Source organism: Leptonychotes weddellii, unplaced genomic scaffold, assembly GCF_054177405.1.
Source record: "Leptonychotes weddellii isolate Sample4059 unplaced genomic scaffold, ASM5417740v2 HiC_scaffold_1842, whole genome shotgun sequence".
Lineage (NCBI taxonomy): Eukaryota > Metazoa > Chordata > Mammalia > Carnivora > Phocidae > Leptonychotes > Leptonychotes weddellii.
Window position 1 is genome coordinate 541 of NW_027768885.1, and position 13,387 is coordinate 13,927.

The 13,387-nt window shown below is 40.6% G+C and overlaps 1 protein-coding gene across 1 annotated transcript; it reads right to left on the reverse strand.

Annotated features, from left to right (window-relative positions):
* Positions 1 to 3,040: 3,040 nt before the first annotated feature.
* On the reverse strand, positions 3,041 to 13,136 carry LOC102725996 (cytochrome P450 4X1; the record flags this gene model as incomplete). Its single annotated transcript, XM_081810127.1, has 6 exons — positions 3,041 to 4,347; positions 5,145 to 5,227; positions 7,801 to 7,865; positions 9,149 to 9,282; positions 12,273 to 12,463; positions 13,030 to 13,136. Coding segments are annotated over 6 exons (749 nt in total), but the record flags the coding sequence as incomplete, so codon positions are not given.
* Positions 13,137 to 13,387: the final 251 nt, after the last annotated feature.

Genomic DNA, 13,387 nt, shown 5'->3' on the forward strand with positions numbered 1-13,387 from the left:
GCTCCATCATTAAGTGAAGAGAACTTGTCTTTTAGTTCATAGAACCCGAGAACACAAGAAGTCCTATCCAGGCCTGATGAAGAGAAATGAGCATCACTCAGAGATTTTTAGATATCCAGCAAGATGGGACTTTTGTTATCATCCTCACGGAGGGAGTAAATGCTGTCTGTATTTGGGAAGAAAATAAACCAAAAGGGTAGACTGGCACAGAGAGGGGCAATATTTGTGTTCCTTCTTTTGGGGGTTTGTTGGTTACTACAGCTAGCCTAAACCTAAGTAATGTATTCATTTATTCATTTACTTTTTAACTGTTTGGGTCCCCTCTTGAATAGACGCTTTAAGAGGTCAGTCTTTGTTTATTCCTTACAATGTCCCCAGTGCCTAGGACAGTCCCTGGTGCACAGGTGTTCCACAACTACCTATGAGTGAAGGAGAAGTGCAGACCGAATTATGTCCCCTGCAGTGGGCAGAAACTACGTGAAGCCACACAACATCTCACGAAACCGCGGCTGAAACTGACATCATGACTGACTCAGAGCTGCAACATTTATTTTCTCCGAACACACATAACTGTTTGTTGGCTAGCCAGTCAGTAGAACACTGGGGCTAGAGGTCAGCTCGTGTTCGTGGCCATCATCCTGGAACCAACCTTCTTCTGTACCTACTACAGGCTCTGGCATCTCTGTTCTCTCTCTCATTTACAATTCCACTTCTGATATTTGGACTTGACATTTGCATTTTGGATTATCTCTCCAACTCCTGGCTGTCCTTTTCTCCTCAAAGAGGAGGACTGAACTACACCGTCCCTCAGGTCTCATTAACCATTCAATGGCCCAGTTGCTTGCCAGAGCCTGAATGGGTACCAGACTGGAATAGGTACAGAAGAAGGTTAGTTCCAGGATGATGGCCATGAACACCGTCAGTTCTTGGTTTCTTGACTCCATGGTGGTGAATGTTAGTGCAAGCCCACATCTGATTTGCTAAAACTATAGAGCTGGAACACCGAGGACTTGGGAAGTCATGAGAGCTATCTCTAACTACTTAAAGAATTGCCAAAGCTCCAGAGCTCTAGGTCTGCTACTTATTGACTGAGGGACCTTGGATATGCCACCTGATCTTGCTGGACCTCCTTTTCCTCATTGGGAAAATGAATATGATAAAATTCCATGCATATGTCACAAAGGAGGTGGTATAGATCTAATTACATAATGGTGGTAAACGGACTCTGAAAACTATAAATTGGTAAAGAAATTTTGAGCTGTATCTATGGGTGAAAGTTATAAGAGGGAAGGTTTTGGTTCAGTATTCTGAAACACTATTGTCAGAGATAGCTGCCTAGGGTTGCAATGACTTGCCTCCTGAACTACTGGGAACCTCCATGACTAGACACAGCCATCTGCTAAGGTTCTTAAGGATATGAAGGCAGAGGAAGGGCTATCAAATGGGTCCAGGCATGGGCTTGTGGAGTCCACTGACGTCATGAAATCACAGACAAGCTCTGTTGGTGCTTGGGGTACATACGCACTTCTGGAGAAGACCCACAATTTTCTTTAGATTTGTAAAAAGGCCAATGATTCACAAAAGGTAAAGAATAAGAACATGATCCTTGATATTACTTACAATTCTGTTGAGTGTACTATCCTTTCTAGACTTGAAACTGAGCACATTTTTTTTTTCTTATGTGCTATCTTCCAGTTGAGGGGAAGAGAAGAGGAAGTCAGAGTATTTTGTCCAGGACTATGTGGCTCCTTCAAGATACTGACCCACCCCATACATTTCTGACTTGGGACCAAGTATTTATAAATTTACCTGTATGGCCTGTTTGAATGCTGGCTCTCGATTACTATCCTCTGAATGCCATGACACCTTCCTGGTCAGTACTATCCCTGATACTATTTCTATTTTAAAAGACCTGTTCCAGTCCATGCTTAAATGATAGACTGTTGGTGGCAGAGGTGACTCGGTGTCCCTTCAGCATCTTTTCTCCACTCCTACAGAAATAGAAGATCTGGCTGACCACATGGTTGCCAGCTGAAGACCACATTTCCCAGTTTCCCATTCAGCTATAAGAGGGACTGGGTTTTCCGCAGATCTGTGAGCAGAGCACTGAGTACAACTTCCGTCTAATAGCCTAAAAAGGAAAGGCACCTGCCTTCCCATTCCCTTTCATCTCTTCCCACTTGCTTGAAGGTCGATGTGGTGGTAGGAGCTATAGCAACTTAGCTTCGATCGTTCATTGATCATTCATTGACAGCCGTGTGTTGAAGACAGAGAACAAGATACACAGAGCCTAGCTATCTGATGACCTTGTAGAGCAAACTACCCTACTAGTTCTGCACCATCTACCTCCTTAAGACTTTCATACGAGAGAAAAAGACATTGTTATCTTGTTTAAGCTCCTCTATTTGGGGATTTTTTGTTATAGTAAGCTGTTACAGATGCGACCAGGACTTTATTTTCATTTCTTATCCATCCAGATAGTCAAGATCAGTTTGCTTTTACTTGGCAAGGACAATATACTTCTACTATTTGTTTCAGGCCTATCAAAAAAAAATTTTTTTTGAGTATAGCTGATACACAAGGTTACATTAGTTTCAGGTGTACAACATAATGATTCGACTTCTCTCCAGGTTATGCTGTGCTCACCACAGGTGTAATTACCACCTGTCACCAGACTACGCTGTGCCTTTTATTCCCATGATTTATTCATTCTATAACTCGAAGTGTTTCAGGGCTATTTAAATTGCCCAGCGAATTGCCATAATTTTGCCTCTAGGGGGCATCTGAGAAAGAGAAGGTGTAGCTTCTCTCCTTTGAGGTCTCAACTTACATATCCTTTTCTTAAAGAGGATTTTCTAGACCACCCAATCTAAAGTAAGTTCCCCTTCATTACTGTCTAGCTCAGCCCATTCACTTCCTTCACGGCACTTAGTGAAATTTGTAATTATTTGTCTGTTATCCATCTTCCACTTTAGGATACAAGCTCCATGAGGGCAGGGGTCATGTCTGTTTATTCACTGAATGCTTATCACAATATCTGACATGTAGCGGACACATAAACATCAAATGAGTGATGAATCTGGAAATAATAATAATTATTATTCCTAATATTTGGAAATTATTAAAAAATTCCTGCTCAGGCTTCACAAGCATTGTTAGCACCAGGAAATTATGTAGACTATCTAGATAATATTCCAAACGGAGGTTTTCTTATCCAAGATTAAAACCCAGAAACCATAAAGAAAAGTTTATTTATCTTATTTCATGAAAATTTAGAAGTTCTGTATGCCAGCAGCCACCATAAAGTTTTATAAAAGTAAAAGAATGGGGAAAATATAAAGAAAAGTTACAATCAAGGACTGTTATCCACAATATTAAAGAACTCATATAGAACTCCATAGGAAAAGAAGCATAAATGATGTATGAGTCACAGACAACAAAATAAACACAAATGGCCAAGAAGCAAACATTTAAAATATCCAATAATAAGAAAATAGTTCAATAAATTATAATACATCCATATTATAGAACATTATGAATCCATGATTAGGAATAAGATATATTTTTTATTAAGTGAAAAAAAGCAAGAATAATATGGATATGATCCCATCTGTAAGAATACAAACATACATACCAACATATGTATATATAACATGTATAGGAAAAGTTCTGAAAGAATGAACACCAAACCATTCTGTTTTTCGGAAAATGAGTAGGATTGGTCAGGGCAGAGAGGTGTACGGTCTTTGAAGTGGGATTTTTACTTTTTACTCTACATGCCTTTCGAATGTTGGATATGTTTTGCTGTGACCATACATGCACCTATTACTTGTGTAATTCCAAAAACTATTTTAAAAAGCAACAAAAATATATGGAAGTCACCTAACAAACTTCTTGGTATATAGCATTAATAGCAACCAGAATCAAACAGAAATGATTGGAAAATCTCCCCAAATCATACAGAAACAGATCTAGGTGACACAGGATATCACCTAGAAATGGTTTTAGATAATGTGCAGTTACACAGAGACCTCCATCCCACCTACCCCTACCCCTCCCACCATATTTTGATTCCTCTTCATTTTCTTGGCCCAGTAGCTGTAATTTAACTTTAAAACTGTATATATATATATATATATAGTATGGATGGAAGGATTGCTGTACCATGGGCTATAACATTAAGAGAGTTTCTTTAGGTGCAAGTGGACCCCGTTCTTGGCTTTGAGGACAATCTGGTACAAGAAGACAAGAGGTCTGGTGGGGTCTGGAGCCACCTTGAAGCGGAGTAGAATCAAGGCAATGGCCACCTTTAGCTCAATCATGGCAAAATGCTGCCCGATACAGTTCCTGCAGACACCAAGGGAAAGAAAGAGATACCTGAGGAAATGGAGTTGTTGTTGACTCTTTCGTTAAGATGCTAGAATAATGAATCTACTATTCACGGTAAAGCAGCATTTTCACAGTAAATGCTGTGGAAACTTTTGAACTTCTATTATTCCCTGCAGGAACATGAACTGAGAGGCTGTAAGGTGATGCCGTCCCTAAAGAAGGTGGCACTTGAAGTTGCTTATAGAATTGTTTCTCCTGTGAGGATGTAGTGTAAGACATGGTGACTATAGTTGGTAACACTGTATTGTGCAACTGAAATTTGCTAATAAAGTAGAACTTAAATGTCCTCAGGCATACACAAAGAGAGAAAATGGTGAGGTGGAGGATGTGGTAATTAACTAGAGGGGGAAAAAACCCTTTCACAATGTATGCAGATAGCGAATCACCATGATGTACGTTTTAAATATCTTACAATTGCATATGTCAACTGTACCTCAATAAATCTGAAACTAAGGGAAAAAAAAAAAGAATCATTTCTCCTGCATTGGGGGTGGGCTGCATGGCTTACGAGCAAGTTTGCATCGTAGGATAACTTTTTGAGGCATGGCTGTATAGGATGTGACAGAGAAGGACTTTGTCCTTTGCGAAACTAATTGGTCTTTTTGGGGGCTCAAATAGGTACCAATATCTACCTCATAGTCTGGTGAGATGATGGGGCTCCATGGAAGAATATATAGAGCTGAGTTACCAAAGGGAGAGTGCTGTTTCCAAGTAAACATTTCTGTGCATTTTCAACAACTTCAAATTGTCCTTACCTTGGTCCAGCTGAGAATGGTAAGAAGGAGTAGGGGTGTCTCTGATCAGAATTCTCCTGGGAGAACCTCAAGGGGTCAAACACCTAAAATGACAGGGCAATCCCACCACCATCCCCAAAACACCATTAGCACATTTCTTAAGCTACTACTTAGCACTAGTCAACGGATATATACAATGAGCCACATATGTAATTTCAACATTCTGGTAGCCACATTTTTGTTATTTTATCTTATTTATTCGTCAGAGAGAGAGAGCACAAACAGGGGCAGCAGCAGGCAGAGGGAGAAGCAGACTCCTCGCTGAGCAAGGGAGTCTGATGCAGGACTGGATCCCAGCACCCTGACACTTAACTGACTGAGCCACCTTGGCATCCCAGGCAGTCACATTTTTAAAACGTGAAAGTAATTTTAATAATAGAATTTATTTTGCAGAAAATATCATTCCAACATGTACTCAATATAAATAATTATTAAGGAAATATTTCACATTTTTGTACTATGTCCTCAAATTCCAGTGTGTATTTTACATTTCCAGCACGTCTCATTTCTGACTAGCCACATTTTAAGTGCTCAATAACCACTTGTGACGGATAGCTACCACACTGGACGGGGCAATTCTAGATCTGCAGCCCTTGTTTGGCCTCCCAATGGACTAGTATGCTACCCAGACTAAGTATGGAGAAAGCAGAAATGCTAGGGCCAGTGATATTATTTTCACTTTGGAGGTAAGAATGCACCCACTTAATTTATCCAAAGAGAATGAAAACACTAATTTGAAAAGATATATGCATCCCTATGTTTATTGCAGCATTTACTTATAATAACTAAGATATGGAAGCAACCTAAGTGTCCATCAATAAATGAATGGATAAGGAAAATGTGGTGGATAAAATGGAATATTACACAGCCATAAAGAGGTTGAGATCATGCCATTTGAGACAACATGGATGGACCTAGAGGGTATTATGCTAAGTGAAATAAGTTAGACTGAAAAGGACAAATACTATATGATTCCAATCATAAGTCAAATCTAAAAAAAAACAAACAAGCAAACCAAGTGCATAAACAAACAAGAAGCAGAATTAGACCTATAAATACCGAGAACAAACTGATGGTTGTGGGGGGTTGGACAAAGTGGGTGAAGGGGAGAGGGAGATACAGGCTTCCAGTTATGGAATGAATAAGTCACAGAAGTAAAAGGCACAGCATAAGGAATATAGTCAATAATACTGTTATAGTGATGTAACAGACAGATGGTAGCTACACTTGTGGTGAGCATAGCATCAGGTATCAACTTGTCAGATCACCAAGTTGATCCTGAAACTAATGGAACATTGTGTGTCAACTATACTCAAATAAAATTAATTTGAACATTAAAAAAAAAGAATTCACCCACTTAGAAGTCTAGCCAAAGTGATCATCTGATTAATTGTTGCTGAGACATGCAGTCCACCTCCCATTATACATAAGAGATCTTAAACCTTAGCCACTTAGGTGAAAGGAAATATCTATGGGTGTTGTGAGTGTTTAGAGTTTAAGAACATTGAATCAAGCACTATGGTTAGCTATGTGTCTTCTTTTGCCTCTCCAGATCCTCTGTCCTCCCTTTCCTGCTCTGCTCTAGGCTCCAAGAAGTGGATCCACGTAGTTAAAAGATACTGATTGGTGGACATTTGTCAACAGTTTGTTCTCTGTATTTATAGATCTAATTCTGCTTTTTGTTTGTTTATGCACTTGGTTTGTTTATTTGTTTGTTTTTTAGATTCAGCTTATGAGTGGAATCATATAGTATTATTTGTCTTTTTCAGTCTAACTTATTTCATTTAGCATAATACCCTTTAGGTCCATCCATGTTATCTCAAATGGCATGATCTCATCCTTTTTATGGCTGTGTAATATTCCATTCTAGCCACCACATTTTCCCTATCCATTCATTTATTGATGGACACTTAGGTTGTCATTTTATTGATGGACACTGATAAAAGACATTGACTGGTGATCTGGAGGGTGGATGGAGAGAGCTTTTGGGTTATTTATTCCCTGGACCTCACCCTACCAAGCTGCCTCAGGCTGACTGCGCTACTGAAGGCCCAGCTCTTGCCCAGGACCCTTCCCAGCACAGCAATCTCTCTCCAGTCTTTGTAACCCTCTCCCCCACCAGGCCCAGAGGCAGGAAGCCCTTCAACGGTTCTGAGCTCCATGTTGCTTTTCTAAACCCTACCAAATCTTTGTAAATAGTTCCTTTACGAAACTCTCCTCAAAGAGCCCAACTTGAGTGTGCCATTGGTTTCATGCCAGAATTCTGATTGTTCCATCCAGCAGAAGAGAGCTCGAGTTGCCTGCCTGACTACATGGATAGTCTTCACTCCTGCAGATGTCTGGGTGAGTGCTTGGTGGAGCTCGCTTAGTAAATGACTGCCGTAGAGATTGCAATTTGGAGCAGATTGTGTGGCATTATGTCAATCTGTTCATTCAAAGCAAACATAAAGTAGGAATAGGGGAAAGGGACAGTTTTCCTTTAGGAGAAGAGTTGAACATTTTTGGTCTTTATGTTTATTTTATTTGCTTTGTGTCATTTGCCACTTCCACATTGTGCTAACAAAGTTATTTGCACAGCATTCGTTTTTTGAAGTATTTACATGTAAGACTGTCATACCTCTGGATTTTCCCAGATGGCAGGGTTACGGTGAAGGCCCCAAATACTGAGAACCACAGCAATTCCTGTGACAAGAAAGAAATAAAAGAGATTACAGGAGACAGAGCAAGTTGTGGGCTACTGTTACAGCACTTTTCAACAAGAATTTTCTTCTTGAAGGGAGTGATCTAGCTCCTGGCAGAGTTCTGTATGCCGTAGCTGATGTCAGCGGTCAAGGACCCATTGGAAGATGAGGCTTGAGTGACACCTTAGTTTTCAAAGCAATGACTTATTTAATACCTGATTCTATCTTAAGGAGCTGTTGGTATCATGTCAGAATGATATCTGTTAATGGACAATACAGCACCCACCAGAGATAATTTGGGTCCAGAAGAACAGAACCACAATTCCATCATGCAGGTCCAATGACAAGTTTCTATTGGTTCTGTTCATAAGTGGAAGGGAGGAAATTTTAGCAAATATCCACATGGTTTGGGGATTAAAAATAGACGAGGAGAGAGATTTTGAAGATTATTTGATTACCATAAAAAGTTCTGGTAAATTAATTCTGGATCTGTCAACAGAGTCACAGTGACAGGCTGTTGGTATTTGCTACAAGCTATCCTGTCAGCTTGTTTCCAAGGGCAAGAGTTAACAGAACACTGAAGCAAACGAAGTGTCTTTCACGTGACACCTTTCTGCTTCCCACTTGCCCTGCTCAGAGACCTGTGCTCTGAAGAGCACTGGGCTCCAGATGTGAGGCCTCTATGCAAGTTTTAGTTCTGCTCATCTGCACATTGGGGTCTCCAGTGGGTTTTTGGCTACTCCACAAGTATTTGAAAGTGCTCTGTAAACTGAGAAGCACTATATAAGTGTCTGTTAAGATCATGTCTCAAGGGCGGGAAAATGAGATAATGTGCTTGAAAGCTCTATGTTAACTATTAAGTGCCGCATACTTATAAGAGTGATATTACGATGATGAAGCCAAAGACCCTACCTTGGGTCTTCTAGATATAGATAATGATGCTCATCCCCCATGAAGTCTCACCTCAGTCTCAAACTAAGCCAAATAAGGATTATTTTAGAAACAATGTCCTGCAAATGAAGAAACCTTGGATTGGGATTCTGGCCACCCAGGTTCTGGGCAGAGCTTCTCTACAAATGGCTACGTGCTTTTGGGAAAGTCTGGAAACCATATCTGATCAAAGAGTTACCCACTGAGTTCTTAATAGGCACCCAACCCTAAGCCAGACTTCCTTAGATTTGTCTTTTGACTCTTCTAAGAGTTGAGAAAAAAGCCAGTCTTTGTCACTGTGGTGGCCAGGATCCCCAGGTCTCTAGGAACTGCTTAAGAAAAGAATGCAAAGACCTGCAGGCAAAGAGCATCCATCTGGGAAGGTAATGGGCTTGCTGAGCTCTCTGGAAATAGATGGGACTGGAGGCACCAGTCGGAGTGACTCCTTGATGCACATTGTGGTGTATGACATCTCACCCAGCTGGTCCCTGTGAGGACAAGGGAAGGAGGGGAGGGAACTCAGTGTCCATATCTAGTTTGTAAATATTGATGTTTTTCCTCTTTGGTGTTTATTCCTGGTAATTATCATCTCTAGGTTAAAGTTATTTTGTAATTGGTGTATGTAACAGAATGTGAGACTCTTTCTGCCTCAGGATCAGCTGAGGTTCCAGGGGAAGAGGAACTAAACAAGTGCCAAATATCCTCATTATAAAGTGAACTGCTAATCTACCAGTAAAGGATTTGCTAGGGAGATTTCTGAAACCAGTTTTGCAACTCTTCACTTACCATATAAATCAAGAATGTAGAAGGAATGACTAAGGACTGAAGAGAGAGGGCTTAAGAGTTTTGAGAGGGGAAAAAAAAAGATCCTTTAAAGAGAGTTGTTGGAATGCTAGAATGCTGTGGAGAATGGAGGAGGGCCCCCCAACCATGTTAGGCAAAGAGGGGCTTCTTGGGTCACTTAGATGATCTGGCATGTGCCCCCTGGAGTTTGGGGAACAGAGGACTGAGAGGAAAGTCTGTGATTCAGAACAGACAGGGAGTTGGGGGGAGAACAACAGGGACAAACAAGTCAGGAGTGCTTGAGTGTGCCCTATGGGCCAATGAACTGGCAAGAGGGAGAGCTTCAGAACCAGCTTGAAAGGAATTCTGAGGACAAGAATTCCCTTGCCCCATGAATCACCATGGCAAAACTCCAGTGAGGGAATCTCCAAGAAACTCACAGATGTACCCACTGAGAGTGAAAGGAAGCACTGAATAACCACCAAGCTCAGAGAGCAAAATCATCATAGTACCAACCCCTTTCTCCTCCTCGCTCCCTCCTGGGACCACTTATGGAAGGGTCAGAAACAGAAGCTACTGGGTTGGGGAGGAACTGGTCAGTAAAAAGAAGCCAACCACAACCCCCTCACCCACCACTGGCTTCCAGACCCAAAGAAATGTTGAGCTGGGATGGAGGGAGAGGATCCAAGTGGATATGAATTTGCACTTTTTATTATTCCACTGGACCAGACAGTTTCATTACTGAAATGAGACTGCTCTTATGACTTAAATGGATGGGAACTCTATGAGATTCACTCAAGATTTCACCCCAGAGATGAAAAGAACTTGCCCCATACAAGTGTGAAATATCAAAGGGAGAGGAATAAAGGTTTTTTTTTGCATCCTAGCCAGTCAGCTAGTCACAAAATGACTGCATATATTCAGTCTATTTGCTTTATTGTATTTCTGTTTGCTTTTCTGATTACTTATTTTGAATGCAGGCTCTGGCCATTTGGTAGTGTGAAATTTTCATTTTGAGCTCTTTCCTCCTCAAGCCCAGAATAAAAAGGGTAATTCTGCTTAGCCTGACACTTTGCATATTTTAGAAACACAGTGTTGTCCATCTTAGCCCTGGTGCAAGAAGAAGAGAGGAATTTTAACCCAATGCAGAAATGGCTGACAAGTCAAATGGAGGTGTTGAACAACTTGCCAGTTTTTTCAGAAATTGCTCTTTCCAATGTGGTTTTATTATCTGTCTTAAAGAATTATAAATTTTCAGCATGCTACGTACAAATTTCATTAAATATGAGTATAAGGCCATATGATGGAATAAAAACATATTTTATTTTTTATAAAATTATTTTCATTTCTCTCATTAAAATAAATGGTAGTTAACAGATCCTTTGGACTTTGTTTTCTCACCTGGCAAAGATTTCTTTATTGTTTTCACATTTCACATAAGCCAGACAAGAATGAGAAAGGCCAATATTGGGATTGTATATATATATCCACCCTAAACAGGTTAAAATATTCAATTAATGTTGATGAATGAATAAAAAATGACTAAGCAACACTATATTTTGTGCTATATAGATTAAACTTTTAATTTATGGTAAGAAATAACTATTATTTCCTTATAAAAAGTAGGAGCTCTACCATACCTATACAAATCCAAATTTTCCCTTACAAATGTTCTAACTGAGCTGACCTTTGCATTTGAAATATGGTGCATTCCCCTTAGTCCTGGGGCTGAGTAGCCCTTAGCATTTCTATCTCTTTGCCCCTTTGGCCAGCAAAACAATGGTAAGTGAAATATCTAGCTAGGGTGAAGAATGTGGTTTAAATCAGAGACATATGTTGGTTTTTCTTTAAGACAGCATGTCTCAGGGGCAAATCCATAACCTGGGCATTGTTGAATAACCAGATAAGCTCGAAATCTTGCAAAATGTTGTTGACATTTTCCACCTGGCTAACCCAACCTATAAGAGGCAGCTTGGGTGTCAGATCTCCCAAGAAGTCCTCTTGAGCCCTTGTACCAGGTTAGGTGCCTGTCTTCTGAGTTTCTATAATAGTTAGCACATCTCTTTCTCGCTACCCTTACCAGGTTATATGGCAATTATCCATACGGAGGCCTGTCTCCTGTCCCAGGGTGTGAGCTCATTGAGGGCAGGATCCACACCAAATCTTGCACATTTCTTAAGTGTCTCAGTACTTAGAATGTTCTCAATCCATAATCGCTAGACTTAACTACAGTGTATATCGTATTAGTACTATGTTCAAAGTCTAAGCCAGTTCTGAGTGAACAAGGAGATGGGAGGGAATGACTACAATGGGGGCTTAAATGATATGGCTGCTTGCTGGGGTCTCAGAGAGGAGACCCACTTGAGTCTTACCATTCAAACTCTCAGTGCAAGTCTAGGGATCAAGTCCCCATTTCCAGTGCACTGAGCCAGGTGAAAGAAAGAAATGGGACATTACATACCACTGATTAAGAAAAACAATGAAGCAGATAACTTGTGGAGGAGTGAACTTCTTTTGCAAAGATATAGGGATAATTTTGGTCTGTCTAGAAAAAAAAGCAGAATAGTAGCCTGCCTGTTCTGTTTCTACAGGCACATATCTTGAAGCACAATGGTCACCAAGGTACCAGAGGAGAAAATAAAGCAAAACCCATGGAGAGGAAGCAAGATGAAATGTTTAAGAATGTGGATCTTACCAGGTGATAGAAGACCTGTCCCCCAGGATGCCCCTGATCTCCTCCCGGCATCTCTCCTGATGCTCAGGGTTCAGAGCCAGGTAGTAGAGGAGCCAGGAAATGCTCCCTGCCATGGTGTCATGCCCTGCCAACATGAATGTGTTCACCTCAGACCTTAGGTCAGTATCTGAGAAGCTGTTGCCATTTTCAGCCTGGAAGGTATAGTAGGGATATGTTTATGCAATGTCAGTTTATAGATGTCTATAGCCCCAGTCAAGATAATGGCTTTAGGGGAAAAAATTAGAGTTTCATATGAGAGTTTCAATTTTAATTCAGTTCAACAAATACATAGTAGGAGCCACACTTTGACCAGAGCATAAAGGAGAACCAACATTAGATAAGGAAAGCAGGACTTGCAAACAGTTCCTTCATTCATCCTGCCAGATTCCTGCAGATTTCCCAGCACCTCCTCCTCCTCCTTTTACCAGCTTACACTATGACCCATTTTCCTGTGCTTCCCTAAACTGCCATGTATCTTTGCAATAATCACCAAATTCTGTCCAATTAGGAAAAAATTTAGTCTTATCTGACTCCCTCTAGTGACAGAATTACAGACTTCTATCTTTACCTCAAATTGTATGGAGCCAACCCATTAATTCAAAAGTATTGTTAAATTTAGTTGATCAATTTTCCTCTTGTCTCCCCTCCTCCTCACTCATCCATTTACCCACACAATTAACTACATATATGAGCAGCCTCAGACATTTGAAAGATTTACCTGGGCAGAAAGGATAATATCCAGAAAATCCTGGTACTTCTGCTTCTGAGTGTTACCATGCTTCTTCTCATCTTTGAGGAATTTCTTTCTATCCTGGATTACCTTTTCTGGGACAGAATAACAATTCCCCATTACCAAAGTGACAACAAAGTTAGTCAAAGTAAAATTATTACAGAGCAAGAACAAAGTAAGTCAAACAGAGAAAGACATCTATCATATGACCTCACTGATATGAGGAATTCTTAATCTCAGGAAACAAACTGAGGGTTGCTGGAGTGGGGGGTGGGGTGGGAAGGATGGGGTGACTGGGTGATAGACACTGGGGAGGGTATGTGCTCTGGTAAGCGCTGTGAATTGT